This window comes from Salmo salar, chromosome 07 (genome assembly GCF_965601325.2).
Source record: "Salmo salar chromosome 07, fSalSal1, whole genome shotgun sequence".
Taxonomy (NCBI): Eukaryota; Metazoa; Chordata; class Actinopteri; order Salmoniformes; family Salmonidae; genus Salmo; species Salmo salar.
This window is the reverse complement of record NC_138297.1, coordinates 61,619,978-61,642,927: the sequence shown is the minus strand read 5'-3', so window position 1 is coordinate 61,642,927 and position 22,950 is coordinate 61,619,978. Positions and strand designations below refer to the sequence as shown.

The window sequence follows — 22,950 nt, the reverse complement described above, 5'->3', positions numbered from 1 at the left end:
GAGGAACTCTACTTGGATAAACGTGCTGTGGTGACTCACCTTCATTCAAAAGGATTAGAACATTATCTTGAAACTGTCCGAACAGCGTGTTGGGTAACAGTAAAGATAGATCAACGCAGCGTGTTGGGTAACAGTAAAGATAGATCAACACAGCGTGTTGGGTAACAGTAAAGATAGATCAACGCAGCGTGTTGGGTAACAGTAAAGATAAATCAACGCAGCGTGTTGGGTAACAATAAAGATAGATCAACACAGCGTGTTGGGTAACAGTAAAGATAGGACAACGCAGCGTGTTGGGTAACAGTAAAGATAGATCAACACAGCGTGTTGGGTAACAGTAAAGATAGATCAACGCAGCGTGTTGGGTAACAGTAAAGATAAATCAACGCAGCGTGTTGGGTAACAGTAAAGATAAATCAACGCAGCGTGTTGGGTAACAGTAAAGATAGGACAACGCAGCGTGTTGGGTAACAGTAAAGATAGATCAACGCAGCGTGTTGGGTAACAGTAAAGACAGATCAACGCAGCGTGTTGGGTAACAGTAAAGATAGGGCAACGCAGCGTGTTGGGTAACAGTAAAGATAGGGCAACGCAGCGTGTTGGGTAACAGTAAAGATAGGGCAACGCAGCGTGTTGGGTAACAGTAAAGATAGGGCAACGCAGCGTGTTGGGTAACAGTAAAGATAGGGCAACGCAGCGTGTTGGGTAACAGTAAAGATAGGGCAACGCAGCGTGTTGGGTAACAGTAAAGATAGGGCAACGCAGCGTGTTGGGTAACAGTAAAGATAGGGCAACGCAGCGTGTTGGGTAACAGTAAAGATAGGGCAACGCAGCGTGTTGGGTAACAGTAAAGATAGGGCAACGCAGCGTGTTGGGTAACAGTAAAGATAGGGCAACGCAGCGTGTTGGGTAACAGTAAAGATAGGGCAACGCAGCGTGTTGGGTAACAGTAAAGATAGGGCAACGCAGCGTGTTGGGTAACAGTAAAGATAGGGCAACGCAGCGTGTTGGGTAACAGTAAAGATAGGGCAACGCAGCGTGTTGGGTAACAGTAAAGATAGGGCAACGCAGCGTGTTGGGTAACAGTAAAGATAGGGCAACGCAGCGTGTTGGGTAACAGTAAAGATAGGACAACGCAGCGTGTTGGGTAACAGTAAAGATAGGACAACGCAGCGTGTTGGGTAACAGTAAAGATAGGACAACGCAGCGTGTTGGGTAACAGTAAAGATAGGACAACGCAGCGTGTTGGGTAACAGTAAAGATAGGACAACGCAGCATGTTGGGTAACAGTAAAGATAGGACAATGCAGCATGTTGGGTAACAGTAAAGATAGGACAATGCAGCGTGTTGGGTAACAGTAAAGACTTTAATACAGTGAGTGTGTCAAAGCTATTGGAGCCCCCATCCACAGAGAAGCAGTCTCAAACAATCCCCTGTGTGACACACTCCAGCTCAACTCCCTAAGAGCAAGTCCCTATCCTAAATGACTGGTCTCAAATGACAATGTAAACTGTTCAACTAAATCCTCATCCAGGAGAATATAATGTAAACTGTTCAACTAAATCATCATCCAGGAGAATATAATGTAAACTGTTCAACTAAATCATCATCCAGGAGAATATAATGTAAACTGTTCTACTAAATCATCATCCAGGAGAATATAATGTAAACTGTTCTACTAAATCATCATCCAGGAGAATATAATGTAAACTGTTCTACTAAATCATCATCCAGGAGAATATAATGTAAACTGTTCTACTAAATCATCATCCAGGAGAATATAATGTAAACTGTTCTACTAAATCATCATCCAGGAGAATATAATGTAAACTGTTCTACTGTAGAGTCACGGGGCTGTGGTGAATCACCTGACATGATGGTGTCTGTCATGGTGTAGAGTCACGGGGCTGTGGTGAATCACCTGACATGATGGTGTCTGTCATGTTGTAGAGTCACGGGGCTGTGGTGAATCACCTGACATGATGGTGTCTGTCATGTTGTAGAGTCACGAGGCTGTGGTGAATCACCTGACATGATGGTGTCTGTCATGTTGTACAGTCACGGGGCTGTGGTGAATCACCTGACATGATGGTGTCTGTCATGTTGTAGAGTCACGGGGCTGTGGTGAATCACCTGACATGATGGTGTCTGTCATGTTGTAGAGTCACGGGGCTGTGGTGAATCACCTGACATGATGGTGTCTGTCATGTTGTAGAGTCACGGGGCTGTGGTGAATCACCTGACATGATGGTGTCTGTCATGTTGTAGAGTCACGGGGCTGTGGTGAATCACCTGACATGATGGTGTCTGTCATGTTGTACAGTCACGGGGCTGTGGTGAATCACCTGACATGATGGTGTCTGTGATATTGAGGTTGTTGAGGGACAGGCCCAGAGATTGGCGCGAGGAGGACGAGGATGTGCTGGAGGTCTCAGAGGGCGGCCGGCCCATCTTGGCTGGCGTGGCGGCTGGCGTGGTGCCTCCCGTCTTGAGCCGGTCATTTTCCGCTTTCAGCAGCTCGATCTCATTCTGCCCAGTGACAGAGAATAAACATCAGGAGGATACTCTAAATGAGACTGTCGGCGTTTCCTGACAGATGCTTTTCTAAACCATAGAAACAGAATTACCAGAATGGACATTCCCATTAGAGTCAATGTCCTGTGATGGGTGGACCAGCAACCGTATTGAGTGTCCTGTCTAGTAATTCATATTTCTATGGTTATAACTAATCATGTAGGTCTACGCCACCTGAGACAATGACGTCACCACAAATGGATGCTTTTAGAGAGCAATCCAGAAACTGAGCCCAACCTGATATAAAATAAAATAATTCTACTGAGTGGTAAGCCTATTAGAAGAATATGGAAATTTCCTTGCATTCAGACTGGCCATAGTTATCATTGTGGATCAGTATTAGCGTCATTGTTGGCTGTGAGAGCCCCTTTAATCTCAACAGAGCTCTTTGTACTGGGCTGTTCACAAATCTAAATCCCAGATTAAGGGCCTGGGTAGATTATCTACACATCTGAGGAGAGAGCGCTGACTTCTCTAGTTGTTGCCGTTTTGTCATGGGAGTTGACATCAACAGCCAAGCCACTGTCCCCCCGGTCTTTGTCACGAGATGCATTGTCAGTGCTCTACCAGAAAGGTGATTGGGTGTATGGCACGGCCAGCCCCACTGACAGATAAACCTAATTAGTGGTCTGAGTGATTAAATTGTAAGTTGACCACGGTGCCATTGCGGCTTGTTGGCTTCCCCCTGAACCCCCTGACCAACCCAGTCACCCCTGGCATGGCATCAAAGAGCCAGAACAATCCCCAAACACTGCATTAGCTCCCTAACTGCACAGTGTCACGGCCCACTGGCCCCTGGGAAACAGGTTTCTCTGGGTGCAACCCAATGATGTCTCCTTCCTGAAGTATTTTTTTTTACAGTTTACATTATAAACAATATACATACAGATAAAACAACCGACAAGAAATTGACTGGATTAGTGTTAAACAAACAACAATATAAGGCTATATGTACAATTAGTGATTTGATATAGAAGTCAGTGCTAATTGTCATTGGTGGTCCCCCATGGTTTGGGTTGTGCATTCGTTTAGCAGGCTACCTGGTTCCTCACCTGCATACGGTTCATGGCCTCTCGGATCTGGTCCAGGTGGTGGGCGGAGCTAAGAGCCTCTAGGCGGATGTCTGTCAGCTTCAGTTCCTTCTCCCTCAGCTCGTTCTTCAGCTGCAGGATGATCTCCGCCTCCGCCTCCGTGCACTCACACAGCCTGCATGGGGTCGCACAGGGGTCACAGGGCTAGAAATACTACACACAGGGGTAGTTACACATACAGGCTACAAATACTACAAACAGGGATAGTTACACATACAGGCTAGAAATACTACAAACAGGGGTAGTTACACATACAGGCTAGAAATACTACAAACAGGGGTAGTTACACATACAGGCTAGAAATACTACAAACAGGGGTAGTTACACATATAGGCTAGAAATACTACAAACAGGGATATTTACACATATAGGCTAAAAATACTACAAACAGGAATAGTTACACATACAGGCTAGAAATACTACAAAAAGGGGTAGTTACACATACAGGCTAGAAATACTACAAACAGGGATAGTTACACACAGTACAGTACAGGCATGGGGAGCGTCCACCGAGGGAACCTCAACCCCCGAGGGAGAGAACTCGGCTGAACAGTCAAACCAAAGAGGATCCATTGGAGGCAGTAGGAAACCGTTATGGCAGACATACTTAGAAAACACACATACACATAGGTGGTATGGGGTCACACTGGGATCACGTGAGCATTGGGGATGAGTGAATCCTCCATCATAGGAATTGTTCATCTGGCATGCCAAGCAAAGACAAAGATGGTGTCTGTCTACGGTTCCAGTGTTGCTACTACTGCTACCATGTAAGTCATTCACTACTATCAAACTCTGCAGGTCACAGCTGAGTTTACGATCTGAAATGGGGAAATTGACTTCAAAACCCACACTATGAGCATCACCCTCCACGGCTAGAAAAGCCTGTCAGAGACCCTCCAAAGAAGTGAGGGCAAACCAACTAGCCAGCTGGCCCACACACAGCAGATGTGAATGAAACTAGCATGCTTCTGGCAAATGCATGGCCAGCCGAGGATATTAGCAAGATGGAGGAGCCTTCTGTACATGGCCAATTCACCAGCAGTATCAGTAAGCACGGAAATACAGTGAGGGAAAAAAGTATTTGATCCCCTGCTGATTTTGTACGTTTGCCCACTGACAAAGAAATGATCAGTCTATAATTTTAATGGTAGGTTTATTTGAACAGTGAGAGACAGAATAACAACAAAAAAATCCAGAAGAACGCATGTCAAAAATGTTATAAATTGATTTGCATTTTAATGAGGGAAATAAGTATTTGACCCCTCTGCAAAACATGACTTAGTACTTGGTGGCAAAACCCTTGTTGGCAATCACAGAGGTCAGACGTTTCTTGTAGTTGGCCACCAGGTTTGCACACATCTCAGGAGGGATTTTGTCCCACTCCTCTTTGCAGATCTTCTCCAAGTCATTAATAACCTGTTTGGGCTAGGGGGCAGTATTGAGAATTTTGGAAAAAATATGTGCCCATTTTTAACTGCCTCCTACACCAACTCAGAAGCTAGAATATGCATATTATTGTTCAGGTTTGGATAGAAAAAACCCTAAAGTTTCTAAAACTGTTTGAATGGTGTCTGTGAGTATAACAGAACTCCTATGGCAGGCAAAAACCTGACAAGGTTTCATGCAGGAAGTGGCCTGTCTGACAAGGAGTCGTGCGTCTTGCATCTGTTTATTGAAGAGTAAGGATCTTAGCTGTAACGTGACAATTCCCAGGGCTCCAATAGGCTCTCAGAACCCGGGAAAAACCTGAACGATGACGAGGCAGCCTCTGGCTGAAACAGATTATCGCCTTATCCAAGTGGCCGATCAGAGGACCATTGAATGAGGCGCGTGCACGATTCGCCCCCGTGGAGAAATTTCATTCGGCTGTTTAGCTTATTGCAGATTCCCGGTCGGAATATTATCGCTTTTCTACGAGATAAATGGCATAAAAATGGTTTTAAACAGCGGTTGACATGCTTCGAAGTACGGTAATGGAATATTTAGACATTTTTTGTCACGCCATGCGCCATGCGCACGACCGTTATTTACCATTCGTATAGTGTCTAGAACGCACGAACAAAACAGAGGATATTTGGATATAACGATGGATTATTTGGGACCAAACCTACATTTGTTATTGAAGTAGAAGTCCTGGGAGTGCATTCTGACGAAGAACAGGAAAGGTAAGAACATTTTTCTTATAGGAAATAGGATTTTGGTGAAGGCTAATCTTGCCGGGTGTCTAAATAGCTAGCCGTGATGGCTGGGCTATGTACTTAGTATATTGCAAAATGTGCTTAATCCGAAAAGCTATTTTAAAATCGGACATATCGAGTGCATAGAGGAGTAATGTATCTATAATTCTTAAAATAATTGTTATGCTTTTTGTGAACGTTTATCGTGAGTAATTTAGCAAACTGTTAGTAAATTCCCCGGAAGTTTGCGGGGGGTATGCTTTTTCTGAACGTCACATGCTAATGTAAAAAGCTGTTTTTTGATATAAATATGAACTTGATTGAACAGACATGCATGTATTGTATAACATAATGTCCTAGGTGTGTCATCTGATGAAGATCATAAAAGGTTAGTGCTGCATTTAGCTGTGGTTTGGGTTTTTGTGACATTATATGCTAGCTTGAAAAATGGGTGTCTGATTATTTCTGGCTGGGCACTCTCCTGACATAATCTAATGTTTTGCTTTCGTTGTAAAGCCTTTTTGAAATCGGACAGTGTGGTTAGATTAAGGAGAGTCTTGTCTTTAAATAGCTGTAAAATAGTCATATGTTTGAGAAATTGAAGTAATAGTATTTCAAACGATTCAAAAATCGCGCCACTGAATTCAGGTGGCTGTTACGTAGGTGGGACGAATTCGTCCCGCCTTGCCCATAGAGGTTAAGGTTTCAAGGCTGATGTTTGGCAACTCGAACCTTCAGCTCCCTCCACAGATTTTCTATGAGATTAAGGTCTGGAGACTGGCTAGGCCACTCCAGGACCTTAATGTGCTTCTTCTTGAGCCACTCCTTTGTTGCCTTGGCCGTGTGTTTTGGGTCATTGTCATGCTGGAATACCCATCCACGACCCATTTTCAATGCCCTGGCTGAGGGAAGGAGGTTCTCACCCAAGATTTGACGGTACATGGCCCCGTCCATCGTCCCTTTGATGCGGTGAAGTTGTCCTGTCCCCTTAGCAGAAAACACCCCGAAAGCATGTTTCCACCTCCATGTTTGACGGTGGGGATGGTGTTCTTGGGGTCATAGGCAGCATTCCTCCTCCTCCAAACACGGCGAGTTAAGTTGATGCCAAAGAGCTCAATTTTGGTCTTATCTGACCACAACATTTTCACCCAGTTGTCCTCTGAATCATTCAGATGTTCATTGGCAAACTTCAGACGGGCATGTATATGTGCTTTCTTGAGCAGGGGGACCTTGCGGGCGCTGCAGGATTTCAGCCCTTCACGGCGTAGTGTGTTACCAATTGTTTTCTTGGTGACTATGGTCCCAGCTGCCTTGAGATCATTGACAAGATCCTCCCGTGTAGTTCTGGGCTGGTTCCTCACCGTTCTCATGATCATTGCAACTCCACAAGGTGAGATCTTGCATGGAGCCCCAGGCCGAGGGATATTGACAGTTATTTTGTGTTTCTTCCATTTGCGAATAATCGCACCAACTGTTATCACCTTCTCACCAAGCTGCTTGGCGATGGTCTTGTAGCCCATTCCAGCCTTGTGTAGGTCTACAATCTTGTCCCTGACATCCTTGGAGAGCTCTTTGGTCTTGGCCATGGTGGAGAGTTTGGAATCTGATTGATTGCTTCTGTGGACAGGTGTCTTTTATACAGGTAACAAGCTGAGATTAGGAGCACTCCCTTTAAGAGTGTGCTCCTAATCTCAGCTCGTTACCTGTATAAAAGACACCTGGGAGCCAGAAATCTTTCTGATTGAGAGGTGGTCAAATACTTATTTCCCTCATTAAAATGTAAATAAATGTCTAACATTTTTGACATGCGTTTTTCTGGATTCTTTTGTTGTTATTCTGTCTTTCACTGTTCAAATAAACCTACCATTAAAATTATAGGCTGATCATTTCTTTGTCAGTGGGCAAACGTACAAAATCAGCAGGGGATCAAATACTTTTTCCCCTCACTGTATAATCTAATCTCCCATGACTGCTACAAGTGATTTTAATATTTGTGTACGCAGCTCACATTCTGGTGCATTATATTATTGTGTCGTGGCCTGATTGGGGCCCTTTGTGAGAGGAAGGTTACGTCCCAAAGAGCACCCTATTCCCTACATAGTGCAATACTTTTGACCAGAGCCGTATGGGTCATAGAGTGCACAATATAGGGACTAAGTTGCCATTTGGGAGCCACCAAAAAAGATAAAAGCAGGCTGAGTTAAGATGATGAAAGCACTTCACACCCCCAACAGCGTGCCAGCCACACACTGCCTGTTACCGAGATCTGTGCTTGTAGACCACATGACCGTTTAGCCTTCTCTTTGACTTCCAAATGGGGAGGGGCTTGCTATCACAAACGCACTTGTTACTGGACAGATAGACATATGAAATGGAGAAACACGGTGAACAAGAAGAGATATAAAAAAAAGACTGGGTGAATTCAGAAGAAAAACAACATTTGTGCCAAGAAATGGAAGATGCTGAAGTATGTGTTGTATGTAGATTGGGATGTAGCCTGTGTGTAATAATAATAATAATAATGAGGTGGGTGAATATATTTGTCCTGTTTCACACATGTACAAGTGTGTATTCATACATGTGTTAATTAGAAATGTGTTTTTTGCATATCCCAACTCCCCCTGAGACATCCTCGGAGAGTAGGGTCACGTCCAGGGTCAGCCATTATCAACGGTGACCCTGGGGCAAGGGTTAAGTGCCTTGCACAAGGGAAAATCGACAGATTCTTCACCTTGTTGGCTTGCGGTTACTGGCCCAACGCTCTAACTGCTAGGCTATCTGCCGTGTGTGTATATTACAGTATACTCACTCTGTGGTAGAGGCTGAGGAGAGTAGTGTTGGGAAGCTGTCCTGTCTGTTAGCATGCTGTAGCTTGGGTGAGGACGGCAGCGATGAGTCCGTCATCTCTTCGATATCATCGTGGGGAGACTGAGGCTTGTTGCCCTTCTTCTTACTGAACGCCTGCTTGAACGAGCTCCGCAACTGCAAGAGAAACACCAAAACGTCAACATCGCCCATCTCTCCAACTTAACGGACATAATTTCCTGTCGGGCCAAGTCAGTGCTGTTCTTAGGCAACAGTCACCATCTGAGAGAGAGGGAACGCAAGGCAACTCAATCAAGGGCGAGAGAGGGATCCAATCAAGGGCGACTGTATGGAGGAAGAATGAGGAATGCAGGGAGGAGCCAGAGCGTATGGAGGAGGAATGAGGAAGGCAGGGGAGGAGCCAGACTGGAGGAATGAGGAATGCAGGGAGGAGCCAGACTGTATGGAGGAGGAATGAGGAATGCATGGGAGGAGCCAGACTTTTTAAGGTCCTGGAACTAGAAACAAACAGGCAGTCAAAATGGAGGAAGAGGAGAGGGGGGCTGTTTCCATGCCGAACAGTTGTAGAAGGGGAAAACGTTGAGGAACTGAGGAGGAAAGGAGAGGAGGAAGTCACCACAGCATACGGACGGTAGACGCTTTAGTATAACTAACCTGTGCTGGGATGGAATCAGCCACCTGAGGATAGAACAATCACTACTGTTATCACAAGGACACGCCGCTCCACTGACCCACACATCATCACTACTGTATTACCGCTAGGGCCACCATTATCATTAAAGGGGAAATCTGAGATTGGTACATCCATTTTTATACTTTCAAATGAATTATATATATATTGATTTTTGAAGAATATAGCTTCTAAATACCTAATGACCTTTGTTCAACTGTCATACCCCAAAAGACTTCCCTTGCCACTTTAAAACTCCATTTAACTGGCAATTAGTTCCTGAGGTCTGAGGCATTTGCATTTTGGCACTCAGAGCTGAGCTGCCTCATATCTCTAGGTTCCCTTGTTAGGAGGAGGAGCCCTAGCACAATCACATCATTTTCAGTGTGACTGGAGCCTTTCCCCCCATGTCAAAGAACATCTGGAGCCACAAGGAGCCGGCAGTAGGAGACATTTTGTTTCCTGTACAAGTTGAAGAATGGATCCAGGGAGGGGAAACAGCACTTGATGTGTGTGTGTGTTCTTGTGTGTGTGTGTGCCCATGTCCCGCTCCCTGCTGTTAGCGATGCCCTCTTCAGCCAGATCACAGGCTCTTTATTAACCTCTGAGCCACACACTCCCGGTGTTTCAGGCCACAGGGGCACAGAGGCAGAATTTATATGCAAATTCATATGAATAGCTGCATAAATAAGAACCTGATTTTTATTTATGAGCATGTGTTGAGCTTTTCTCTGGCTCAGTCTGGGAAGGATTGGGAAAGGGAATTGAGCAGTTGTAAAGATGCTGGTCGTACTCCTTGACGAACATTTAGCAGTTCATCATGGTCTGTTTCCCAGAAGAGATAGTATGGAGGTCAGATTGTATACTCTTGAAGTGGGGTTGTCTTCTGTACTGAATCTTATTATAAGAATGTATGAGTAATTATTGAATGTAATGAAAAATTATTCAGAGGGTCCTCGCAAATAGTAGTCATTAACCAGCAGGAAACTGTATTACCGGCAGAAAAACACAAGGTCGAGGGAGGATTTACAAAAACATGGATTTTGAATGAATGCGTTTCTCAAATATGGTGTGTCATATTTTCTCCATGGGAGGCAGAAGTGTAACTGCACACAGATGGAGAGGGGAAAGAAGCTTAACATTACTAGGAGAGATGGACTGTACGCTTAATCAAGGGGTACACTGACTGGGGGACTTAAGGCAACTTAGCGGGACAGCACTGATTCATGCTCAATTAAGTATCCGTCCCTTTCGGGTATATGGACCACATTAGGCACTATTTGAAATAGTGAATTAAGCCTTTATTTGGTATTATTAACACATTTTATTAGGCCTTTATTTCGTGTTTTCTTCTTTACACATGAATGAGTACAGGAAACACTGAATGAAGGACTAACGACTGGCTAATACTATAGAATAAAGCTCCCATTTACCTACTTATATACACAATTATACACTTAGGAAATGAGTGCCCAATATGTGATCCTTGTACAAAGTGTTACCCCTCTTTATCTCACAGTCATTCACTCTGTCATAGACATGCGAGAGGATGGGGGGGTTTCATATTCACCTTGTTGCCTCTCTCCTTTCCCTGGCAGAGGGTTAGGGTTAGGGAGAGCGTGAGAAAAGGGAGTGGAATTACAAGTCACAGTTATGACAATGTATGACTTCTCAGTAGAAAGGAGTGTGAGACTGGCATGGTTTAGATGGCTCAGAGGTTAGAGTGAAGTGCACTGCATGGAGACGTCTATACGAGCCAAGAAACCCTCCTCCTCTCCTTCTCCCATGGGATTTCTTCACTCACTAACTTACCCAGCTCTTCTTCTTCTTCTTCTTGTCCTCTAGGTCTTTGGCGCTGCCCAGGGACGAGTGACTGGCTGCACTGTTGATGCTGGACATGCTCTCCGACGAGTGTTGCCGCCTAATCCGCAGGTCTGGAAGCACAAGACAACCCGCTTTTTTAGTACCTACCCAGTCTAACTCCTAAGCGCCAGGTGTTTGAGATCAACTTTCAAAGAGGATGAACTTTCTAGAGTGGTGTATGGCTGCTCTGAACATTCTAGAGTGGTGTATGGCTGCTCTCATGAGTAAAGAGGGACAGAGTTTGAAATGTGTGGGTCGATCAAGAGGAAGAGGTGCGGTTCTTGCCCACACTAAAGCGCATATGGAGGGTTCTCCTCTGGCGGTGCTACCTTTGTGTAGGTGGTCGGGGCCGTTGAGGGCCACTTGGATGGCTGTCTGGGCGTCTGTGTTCTGGGCTTTCAGCGCCTCGATGGTCTCTCTCAGCTCAGCCAGCTCCGACTCCTGAGGGAAGAGAAGCAGCTCCACAGATCAACCTCCACAGCACCACCACCCCACAGACAATACCAACCAGCACAATTGAAAACAATGGCAGAATGTGCTTGATTATAGATATACTGCAGAAACACCATTTGGAGTCCCAAAAAAATAACAAATGTGCTTTAGGTGGATCTTGAATAGACCTTTTTGTTCACTAACCCTGTTGAAAGAGAAACATCTTGTTTTCCGCCTCTAAATCTCTAACGGCCTACCCTTCATTTCGGCCAGGGGCACCATTCTCTCAATTCTCAATCCAAAACTCAATGACAGTCGTACGATAACTCAGTCAAATATTCCTGCCTCAAAAGCACACAGAGATAGGCCATAAGCAGGTTTAAGAAGATAAGGTTTAGCGATAGAGTTTTACCCTCCGCCCCACCTGCTTGGATAAAACCTACACGGCGCCGCTCCTCTCTATTAAACCCACATGATTAGATATAAGGCAACAGCGCTCCAATTCCCCCAAAACCACTGTGGGCTTGTGATAGGGTTTCAGTCTTAATTAAAAGTTGGGAGGGCGCAGGCGGCTTGCTTAACAAAGACGTCCCTCTAGAATCTCTTGTTTAATTTATCCAGGATTAGGGCTGCCACAGCTCGTCAATGTTATCAGTAGGGTTTCCACGAACAGGCGGACAGGCGGAAACGCTCAAGTTTCATCACAAGGACGGTTTTACATTTACAACACACGCACCATTCTTTCACTGATCCTGGTTTTAGAGCTCGATGACGTTACCCTATCTGGGTTCTTCTCCCAGACCCTAATCCCACTCAAATGCTGCCAATTATGAACCGTAACAAACACTTCTGTCATCGCTAATGTGGTCTGATATCTGTCTATGAGTATAGCATCATTCAGTACACGCCCCTGAAGAAATAACTCTGCAGAGTATGGAGCAAAACCAATGTCCTGGATTAGGATACATATGTGACAAGTTTCATCTTAAAGTAAAAGGGGAAAAGGTCCCACACTAAACTTAACGGAAAACCACCCAAAAACTATCTTCTGGTATTTTTTTCATTAGTCCATTGTTGACATAGTCCCAAAATGTTTTGCTTGTCGGCAATCAAGTTGTGAAGAGAGTTAACTTTAAAAATACAGAAATCATCCCCGCATCATGAGTTTTGCATCATATGACAATGGACTAATGAAACAAATACCAAAAGACAGTTTTTTGGGTGGAATTGTCCTTTAACATAGCATCTAACGTAATGAAGCCTTCAGCAAGAGGTCTATACAGAAATCATTCATAAGAAAATGTCATGCTGTATAAAGCGTGGTAAATGTGCCACGGGCACGACACAGGATGATTATAAATCATTTAGGGTATATTATGTAGTGCTTATGAAGACCTTATGAATGCTCTATAACGCTTCTATAAGTTACTGTTATTGTAAAGTGTAAAGGACCATGGATTAACAGTGATATGCACAGACAGGCAGACTTCTCAGAGACAATGAAAGACTAAAGCCGCGACTTCATACATGAGAAGGTATCTGGAAGCGGTGGGCCGCAGCAACAGAAAAAGGCATGTACCTTTTGCTCAGCTGTCATGGTGAGGCTCGTTAGGCGACAGGTCATGTTCCCCAGGCTCTTCTCAAAGGCTGCCACCAGGTGAGCCTGCCAACACAGAGGTCAGAGTTCAACACAGACAACAAAAGCACTGGACGGGTCATTAAAGTAGGCATAAAGAGAAAACGTAAAATTTGCACATTTTCTGTCACATTTTCCTGAAGTCCTATAAATATACCATTCTCTGTAGGTGGAACAACCTCTAACCAGGTGGATTCAAGATGATCCACAAACACACAGTGTGGAAAATCCATCGTTAGATAGCCACTTAAACATGTAGAAGAAGAATCGACGCGACCTGAGGGTGTAGGCTATTTTTTCTCTCGCCCTCTTCATGTTCCCTCGTGTTTCTCATAAGTCATCACTCTCCCCAGGGACCCTCAGCTCTGATAGACTGAGTCAAGTCATCCCTCTGTTGAACCACCAGCGCTGACTGACTGGCTGGACGATCATGTTTATTTCTGTATCTGAACCAAAACACTAGGAACATTCCCCCTAGTTACAGCTTGCACTTTACCATGGCAACGCTGAGCCTGCTGCATGCTAACCACTCCCCCACTGGTCCAGGGTGATAACTTGTTGGTTATGAACTGGAAGTTAACATGAGGAGGTCCAAAGAAGACATGCCGTACAGAACTTGTGCTACAGAAGAAGTGGTAGCTACACCACGTCTGCTCTTCTGAAAGCTGTGAACCTTCACTTTCTCTGAAGACAACAGCAGCAGCAACAACAACATCCATGATTAGGACTGATTTTCACAGCCAACTGGTGATTTGAACATGCACAAAAACACAGCTTAACCCAGACCTAAAGCAAAGTGAAAAGTGGGCATATCTTCTTGTACACAGGTCAGGGAAGGTTTAGCATTGCTTTAACGGTGCCTGAGTTATTTTTTCACCTGAAGAAACACCGGCGACAAACTGAAGGGTGCCAAATGTTTAGCAGCATGACCCCACCTGCTGCACTGAGCCTGATGGAAGTAAAGCTCCATGAAAATAGGATAGCACCATGAGGGATAGTGTGTGTGTGTGTGTGTGTGTGTGTGTGTGTGTGTGTGTGGGGGGGGGGTGATAAGTCCTCACCTAAAAGAAATACAAGAATAGTAATTGTGTGTGTGCATGTGTGTGACAGAGAGAGAAACAGACAGAACAGTGTGAGCTCACACCCACTCACCTCCACAGCATTGAGCCTCAGACACCTGTCAGGACCAGTGAGTCACACAGAGCCAGGCAGCGTGCCCACAGATAAGAAAATCTCAGCTCAGCAGGGCAGAGGAGTAGCAACACAGTAATCACAGTCCTACACCAATAAGCCAACACCACCATATTGGTCCTCTTCTCTCCTCTCTGGCTGAATTGCATATAACCTTTGCAAAATTTCATCCGTCCAATCCCATCAGCCCCCTCCATCATGTGACATACACCCACCACTGCTGCCCACCTGTCCGCCCTGTGGGTAGGGCTGTGAAGCTTCCCACGCATCCCGCGGCTGGCCTTTGGCCTTGCGACCCCTGCCCTGGGGCCTCTGCTGGGAGCCGGGGTAGTGGTTGAGGGGTGGCCAGACCAGCGAACCGGCCAGAGAGCTGCCCCTACTACTACTGCTGCTCCCCAGTGTCGACGCCATCCTCAGAGCCCTCTCTGCTCTACCCATCCACACTCACTCACACACACACACAGCAGCATGACTACTATAGAACAAGCCAGCACAGACGGCTAGATATACTAATTCCCAAATCCCCAAAGAGAAAGGCACAAAAAGGAGGTAGAGGGGAGGGGATAAGAGAGAGAGGGAGGGCAATCTAGAGAGGAGAGAAAGGGGTGAGAGAGGGAAAGGAGTGAGAGAGGGAAAGGAATGAGATAGAGAAAGGAAACAGAGAGAGTGATGGAAGGTGAAGGAAGGAAAATTAGGGTAAGGTAGGTAGGTAAGTAGAGTGCAGAGATATAAACCCACCTCTTAAACCCACTTTAATGACAGCCAAGGCAAGGAATGGAATCTCTTCTGAGGAGAAAATAAAAATCTCACAGAACAATACCAAGACGCTTCTACAACGCTTGTTCTTTTTAATCCTTTTTCCAGGATGCTGGTTTTTCTCATTCGACTTTGTTCTAATCAAAGAAAACCCAAACAAACATGAAATAGATTGACATGGACGTGGGAGAGCTTCTCTAACCATATGTGACTACACACATACAACTGTCTGCCTGATGTGGCGGCCATTTTAGCTACAAATCAGGCCAGACTGACCTGCTAGGAGCATGCTGAATGTGACACAGCGAATAGTCCTTTATTAAAAATATTCCTTATTCCAAAAAGGTCAAAATATTCATTTCCATGTTAACATATTAAAGACAGTGAGCAGATACAGTAAATGAATGTCTTCCATACAGTACATTAGTGTCCCGGATAGCTCAGCTGGTGGAGCACAGCGCTTGCATCTCCAGGGTTGCGGGTTTGATTCCCACAGGGGACAAGTCGGAAAATGTATGCACACTACTGTAAGTCGCTCTGGATAAGAGCGTCTGCTAAATGACTGAAATGGAAATGTGATTAGGGTCAATCTACGATGACGTCAATCAGCAGACACCACACTCACAGCTCTTCTCATTCGTTCAATGACAAAACAGTGCCTCGCTCTAAGTGGGATTTATATTTAATCAGCCATTCAAGAGAACATGACTGCAAACAAACAGTATGCACCTGCTGAAGATGCAGTATCTCTCCCAGACAAATCAGCTTACAGCACCTAAAACGCTGCCTTAATCAATGCTGCAGTGCATGTTTCAACCACTGGAGTCCCGGGAGAGAAATGTTGTCCCAATGCACAGCATGGGCCATGAAGCTTGGGTACCAGACACCATCCGGTACCAGACACCATCCGGTACCAGAGAGAGTGTATGGGTCTAGCGGGGAAGACATTTTGACTATGACACCCACTACTGGAACAGATTGGGAGCCCAGGAAAGGCATGAGGTAATATATATATACTGCTCAAAAAAATAAAGGGAACACTAAAATAACACATCCTAGATCTGAATGAATGAAATAATCTTATTAAATACTTTTTTGTTTACATAGTTGAATGTGCTGACAACAAAAATCACTCCAAAATAATCAATGGAAATCCAATTTATCAACCCATGGAGGTCTGGATTTGGAGTCACACTCAAAATTAAAGTGGAAAACCACACTAGAGGCTGATCCAACTTTGATGTAATGTCCTTAAAACAAGTCAAAATGAGGCTCAGGAGTGTGTGTGGCCTCCACGTGCCTGTATGACCTCCCTACAATGCCTGGGCATGCTCCTGATGAGGTGGCGGATGGTCTCCTGAGGGATCTCCTCCCAGACCTGGACTAAAGCATCCGCCAACTCCTGGACAGTCTGTGGTGCAACGTGGCATTGGTGGATGGAGCGAGACATGATGTCCCAGATGTGCTCAATTGGATTCAGGTCTGGGGAACGGGCGGGCCAGTCCATAGCATCAATGCCTTCCTCTTGCAGGAACTGCTGACACACTCCAGCCACATGAGGTCTAGCATTGTCTTGCATTAGGAGGAACCCAGGGCCAACCGCACCAGCATATGGTCTCACAAGGGGTCTGAGGATCTCATCTCGGTACCTAATGGCAGTCAGGCTACCTCTGGCGAGCACATGGAGGGCTGTGTGGCCCCCCAAAGAAATGCCACCCCACACCATGACTGACCCAACGCCAAACCGGTTATGCTGGAGGATGTTGCAGGCAGCAGAACGTTCTCCACGGCGTCTCCAGACTGTGTCACGTCTGTCACATGCTCAGTGTGAACCTGCTTTCATCTGTGAAGAGCACAGGGCGCCAGTGGCGAATTTGCCAATCTTGGTGTTCTCTGGCAAATGCCAAACGTCCTGCACGGTGTTGGGCTGTAAGCACAACCCCCACCTGTGGACGTCGGGCCCTCATACCACCCTCATGGAGTCTGTTTCTGACAGTTTGAGCAGACACATGCACATTTGTGGCCTGCTGGAGGTAATTTTGCAGGGCTCTGGCAGTGCTCCTCCTGCTCCTCCTTGCACAAAGGCGGAGGTAGCGGTCCTGCTGCTGGGTTGTTGCCCTCCTACGGCCTCCTCCACGTCTCCTGATGTACTGGCCTGTCTCCTGGTAGCGCCTCCATGCTCTGGACACTACGCTGACAGACACAGCAAACCTTCTTGCCACAGCTCGCATTGATGTGCCATCCTGGATGAGCTGCACTACCGGAGCCACTTGTGTGGGTTGTAGACTCTGTCTCATGCTACCACTAGAGTGAAAGCACCGCCAGCATTCAAAAGTGACCAAAACATCAGCCAGGAAGCATAGGAACTGAGAAGTGGTCTGTGGTCCCCACCTGCAGAACCACTCCTTTATTGGGGGTGTCTTGCTAATTGCCTATAATTTCCATCTGTTGTCTATTTCATTTGCACAACTGCATGTGAAATTTATTGTCAATCAGTGTTGCTTCCTAAGTGGACAGTTTGATTTCACAGAAGTGTGATTGACTTGGAGTTACATTGTGTTGTTTAAGTGTTCCCTTTATTTTTTTGAGCAGTGTATATTCAAGGGCTTTTCTTTATTTTTACTATATTCTACATTGTAGAATAATAGTGAAGACATCAAAACTATGAAATAACACATATGGAATCATGTAGTAACCAGATTCTTCAAAGTAGCCACCCTTTGCCTTGATGACAGCTTTGTACACTCTTGGCATGGGTGGGCATAGGCCAACCCACTGGGGAACCAGGCCCAGCCAATCAGAATGAGTTTTACCCCACAAAAGGGCTTTATTACAGACAGAAATACTCCTCAGTTTCATTAGATGTCCGGGTGGCTGGTTTCAGACAATTCCGCAGGTGAATAAGCCAGATGTGGAGGTCCTGGGCTGGCGATGTTACACGTAGTCTGCGGTTGTGAGGCCGGTTGGACGTGCTGCCAAATTCTCTAAAACGACGTTGGAGGCAATGTATCTGTCACGGCTGTTGAAAGGATCGGACCAAAGTGCAGCGTGTTCGTAGTTCCACATATTTTATTTACCGTGAAACTAAATGCAATACACTAAATACTTGAATACACAAAAACAACAAACCGTGACGCAGAGAGAAAACACACTACTCAAAAATTAATCACCCACAAAAACAGGTGGGACAAACATCAACTTAAATACGACCTCCAATTAGAGACAATGACAACCGGCTGCCTCTAGGAGATCATACCAAACAAAACCAACATAGAAATACAAAACTAGAAACTGAACATAGAAATACAAAACTAGAAACGGAACATAGAAATACAAAACATAGACAAACTGACCTACTCTACCATAGAAAATAACAACTTACTATGGTCAGGACGTGACAGTATTGTAGATAAATGAACGTTCAATTCTCTGGCAACAGCTCTGGTGGATATTCCTACAGTCAACATGCCAATTGCACGCTCCCTCAAAACTTGAGACACCCCAAACTTTTGAAAGGTAGTGTAACTTAGAAATGTCTCTGTTTTTGAAAGAAAAGCATATTTGTTGTCCATTAAAGTAACATCAAATTGATTAGAAATACAGTGTAGACATTGTTAAGGTTGTAAATGACTATTGTAGCTGGAAACGGCAGATTTTTTATGGAATATCTACATAGGCGTACGGAGGCCCATTATCAGCAACCATCACTCCTGTGTTCCAATGGCATGTTGTGTTAGCTAATCCAAGTTTATCATTTTAAAAGGCTCAAAAGGTTTTCAGCTGTGCTAACAGAATTGCAAAAGGGTTTTCTAATGATCAATTAGCCTTTTAAAATGATAAACTTGGATTAGCTAACACAATGTGCCATCGGAACACAGGAGTGATGGTTGCTGATAATGGGCCTCTGTACACCTACGTAGATATTCCATTAAAAAAATTGTCAGTTTCCAGCTACAATAGTCATTTACAACATTAACAATGTCTACACTGTATTTCTGATCAATTTGATGTTATTTTAATGGACGAAAAATGTGCTTTTCTTTCAAAAACAAGGACATTTCTAAGTGACCCCAAATTTTGAACGGTAGTATATGTGGCATTGAGTTGTGTGACAAAACGTAACATTTTAGAGTGGCCTTTTATTGTCTCCAGCACAAGGTGCACCTGTGTAATGATTATGCTGTTTAATCAACTTCTTGATATGCCACACCTGTCAGGTGGATGGATTATCTTGGCAAAGGAAAAGTGCCCACTAATGGGGATTTAAACAGATGTGTGCACTAAATTCGAGAGAAATAAGCTATTTGTGCATGTGGAAAATGTCTGGGATCTTTTATTTCAGCTCATGAAACATGGGACCAACACCAATGCATTTATATTTCTGTTCAGTATATACACACAAATGCATCTAAAAAAAGCTTTCTCATAAATTAAACAATGCAACTTTTCTACAAAGACATCTGGGGTCTGTATGAGTCACACAGTGAACACAAAAGCTAGTTGGAAGTTTCTTGGCAGTGTGGTGCCTTAGTGCCTGGATATGTATAACTCCTCGATCAAAGTCAGAGACCCTGGTGAAGACCCTGTCAGCCTTGCACTTGATCAGACGCTTCACGCAGGGCCCAGCACAGAGAGAGACAGGAGCGCCCATCTCTCCACAGAGACCTGACAGGCTTTGGGTTCTCAGGGTTCTCTCTCACTCTGTATAATACACTTCCTCCCTCCAAACTGGGCTCACAAGCCCCCTCTTTCCCCCCTCTCTCTGTTTTGTTAAATCTGCATGTTCTTGCTAGGCCGCTCTATATTGCTGCCCCACTGGATGAGGCTCGCTTCGCAGGACAATTCCCGGTAAACAAGCCGCATATTCGAGCTGTGTTCGAAAAAAACAACCCAGACTTCAAAACATTTCATCAGAAGCTTAAGAAACCTTTGAGTCAGAGAGAGAAAGGGAATTAGTGGGTGTCTAGACTGATTTACATTCAAGGGTTTGGCAAAGGCAGAGTTTCCCCCAAACCTCTCTGACAGGCTAGGATGCAAATGAACCACGAGGCAGACGTTTTGACTGCTCAGTGTTTGTTGAAGTAAGAGGCACTTACATTGGCAGACAGCTGAGATGTGAGGGTCGCGACCTTTTCCTGAGAGGCGTCCAACTCTCGTCGCAGCTTCCTGATTTGCTGTTTGGGTGGGGAAAAAAATAACATATTACCATGACGACCATGTCTCTCCTAAAAAAACAGGAATGATTGAAAATACAACAGAGCATGCCTATCTTCCGATTCCATCCCTTTAAAAGCAAATCCAAATCTGGTGTACCAGCTGCCTAGTAAACATCCATTTGAAAACATGTAAAGTCTGTCTCATTGCCACAGTATAAAACAATGGGGTGAATGTATGTATGAAGGTAAGTGGGGGATTACCGTGGTATTTTGGCCTGTTTGACCCTTGATTGAAAAGAGAAGAATACAATTAACTCTATGATGCATGCTTAGTCCAAACAGAAGATATGGTGAGAGAGATATCTGTTATGATGATGACAAAGCAGCATGTTTCCTCACGGTTAGCAGTTTAAGCCATTAGCCAATAAGGAAAAAGGCAATCTCTCACACATAAACAACAGTACAGTCATGGACAAATTAGCCAATAAAAGGGGAAAAAGTGCACACGCATCTAAACACATTAGGGTAGTTGTCACTTTGGTAACACTTTCTTTAAACCTGACTGGTATAATGCATTTTAAAAAGACTCCATGGTTCTAACAAGTAATAAAGCATTATACCTGTGGGCTTTAACTAACGTGTTAATGTAGGGTGCAAACAGAAACAGAAAGTCATTGTAATGAAAGAAAAGCCAGTGATAACTGAATAGGGTGTGAAGTGAAACCACTGAGAAGGATAAAGAGTAGGATGTATTAATGATATTTGTCCATGACTGTCAGTATGACGTGTGGTAAAGCTCATGTCAAAGTGCTGTTTGGTTATATTCAAATGCCTGGTTGTTTAAAAGACTGGCCAATGACAAGCAATGCACCATAGGGTCAAAGAGATTTGACTTGGACACCAAGTCCAAGGTTATATACACAAGTTTTATGCTCAGGTCCGCCACTGATAGACCAGAACCTGATTTTGGACGAAGTGGATACATACATCACTGCTCGTGCTTTGATTGTTATCTTTCATTATGGAGATCTGACCGGACCAGACAGACAGACAGACAAACAGAGAGACTGACAGACCAGACAGACAAACAGAGAGACTGACAGACCAGACAGACCAGACCAGACAGACAGACAAACCAGACAGACCAGAGAGACAGACTAGAGAGACAAACAGAGAGACTGACCAGACAGACCAGATAGACCAGAGAGATAGACAGACCAAACCAGACAGACCAGACCAGGCAGACCAGACCAGGCAGACAAACAGAGAGACTGACAGACCAGACAGACCAGAGAGACAGACTAGAGAGACTGACAGACCAGACAGACAGACAGACCAGACAGATCAGACGACCAAACAGATGAGACGACCAGACAGAGATTAGATAGACCAGATAGAGACCAGACAGGAGACATTTCGTCCCTCACCAAGCCAAGCCTCTTACCTCAGAATGTGCCTTTTCCTCTGTCTGTTTGGGAGAGAAGACATGTCGTTAAGATGTGCAGGAATAAGCCACGTTGTATGAACAATGATTCACTTCTGACAGCTTCTTGATGGATGCAATGAATGCCCATTGTCATAATGAGTAGATCATTGGGGTTGATGGAGTATGATGCAGGAGCCAAAAGGCCATAGATGACGCCCGGAAGTGAAAGCAAATGCTAAGGCAGCTCTTAATGCATCAAATCAAATGTTATTGGTCACATACACATATTTAGCAGATGTTATTGCGTGTGTTGGGAAATCGTTGACTGTGGTGTCATTTCAAGTCAGGTCAGACTGTACTAAGAACTTACAGAACGTTTGATTTTGTCCAATCAAGTCACATGTAATCGATGTGGCAGGGATAATTAACATAATACATTGTATGTATGTATTGCAATATATACACACTGGTAACATTGCACACAAGTAACATTGGTTGTTTTTTTTCACACCAACCAAAAACCTGTGTGAACATCTGCCACATTCAACCAGCATCAGAGCATGTGGTGGGCATACAAACACGTTGTCTGTGTGGTGTGGAGAGATCATAGCTGACAGCATCATAGTCTTTACCTTGGCCAGAAAGGAAAGAACCTGGAAGTAAGAAAACGTGGGTTCAAGCTGCTGCAATGGGAAACCATGGCAACCCAACACTTTGCACTGCCCTGAAAACAGGGTGCCAAACTTTTGTGTAAGCCAAGCATTCTCATTGGTTATCATCTATGGCCTTTTGATTGACATCTATATGTTTTGTCTATCTTTATATTGTTGGGCTGAATGATTGGTGTTGTAATGACTTTGGGAAAATGTGTCATGATACTTTTATCATAGTGTTCTTCGTAGGAGATTTTAATAAAATTGCTCTTTGTCAGTCGTGTTTATCAGGGTCGTGCTCATTAGGGCGCATCGCAGCAAAACGCTTTGCAACGGAAAACGAAAACAAATGTTTCTCATAGGACAGGCTGAAATAGTACCTCCCCGTTTCACAACGTTTTCTGCCTACTGAACACGCCCCAGGTGTTGAGTGATAACAGATGAGATTAAACAAAACTGATGACTAGATAATGCCAAAGATGAGAAGAAATGATAA

The 22,950-nt window shown here is 44.6% G+C and overlaps 1 protein-coding gene across 21 annotated transcripts in view; it reads right to left on the bottom strand.

The window, feature by feature from the left end:
• Positions 1-22,950, bottom strand: part of LOC106609740 (neuron navigator 3) — a 238,463-nt gene that overhangs the window by 12,725 nt on the left and 202,788 nt on the right. For 5 of the 21 annotated variants that reach the window (XM_082977814.1, XM_082977810.1, XM_082977823.1 and 2 more), the window contains 13 exons: positions 22,434-22,454; positions 21,820-21,843; positions 20,637-20,660; positions 20,316-20,393; positions 13,216-13,299; positions 11,534-11,645; positions 11,154-11,275; positions 10,912-10,932; positions 9,326-9,349; positions 8,655-8,827; positions 8,106-8,195; positions 3,615-3,780; positions 2,346-2,529 (listed from right to left, as the gene is read on the bottom strand). In XM_082977814.1, coding sequence (XP_082833940.1) covers positions 2,346-2,529; positions 3,615-3,780; positions 8,106-8,195; positions 8,655-8,827; positions 9,326-9,349; positions 10,912-10,932; positions 11,154-11,275; positions 11,534-11,645; positions 13,216-13,299; positions 20,316-20,393; positions 20,637-20,660; positions 21,820-21,843; positions 22,434-22,454 — 1,123 coding nt within the window. The remainder of the gene's footprint in view (positions 1-2,345; positions 2,530-3,614; positions 3,781-8,105; positions 8,196-8,654; positions 8,828-9,325; positions 9,350-10,911; positions 10,933-11,153; positions 11,276-11,533; positions 11,646-13,215; positions 13,300-20,315; positions 20,394-20,636; positions 20,661-21,819; positions 21,844-22,433; positions 22,455-22,950) is intronic. The other 16 variants (XM_082977813.1, XM_082977826.1, XM_082977821.1 and 13 more) reach the window with 13 other exon arrangements.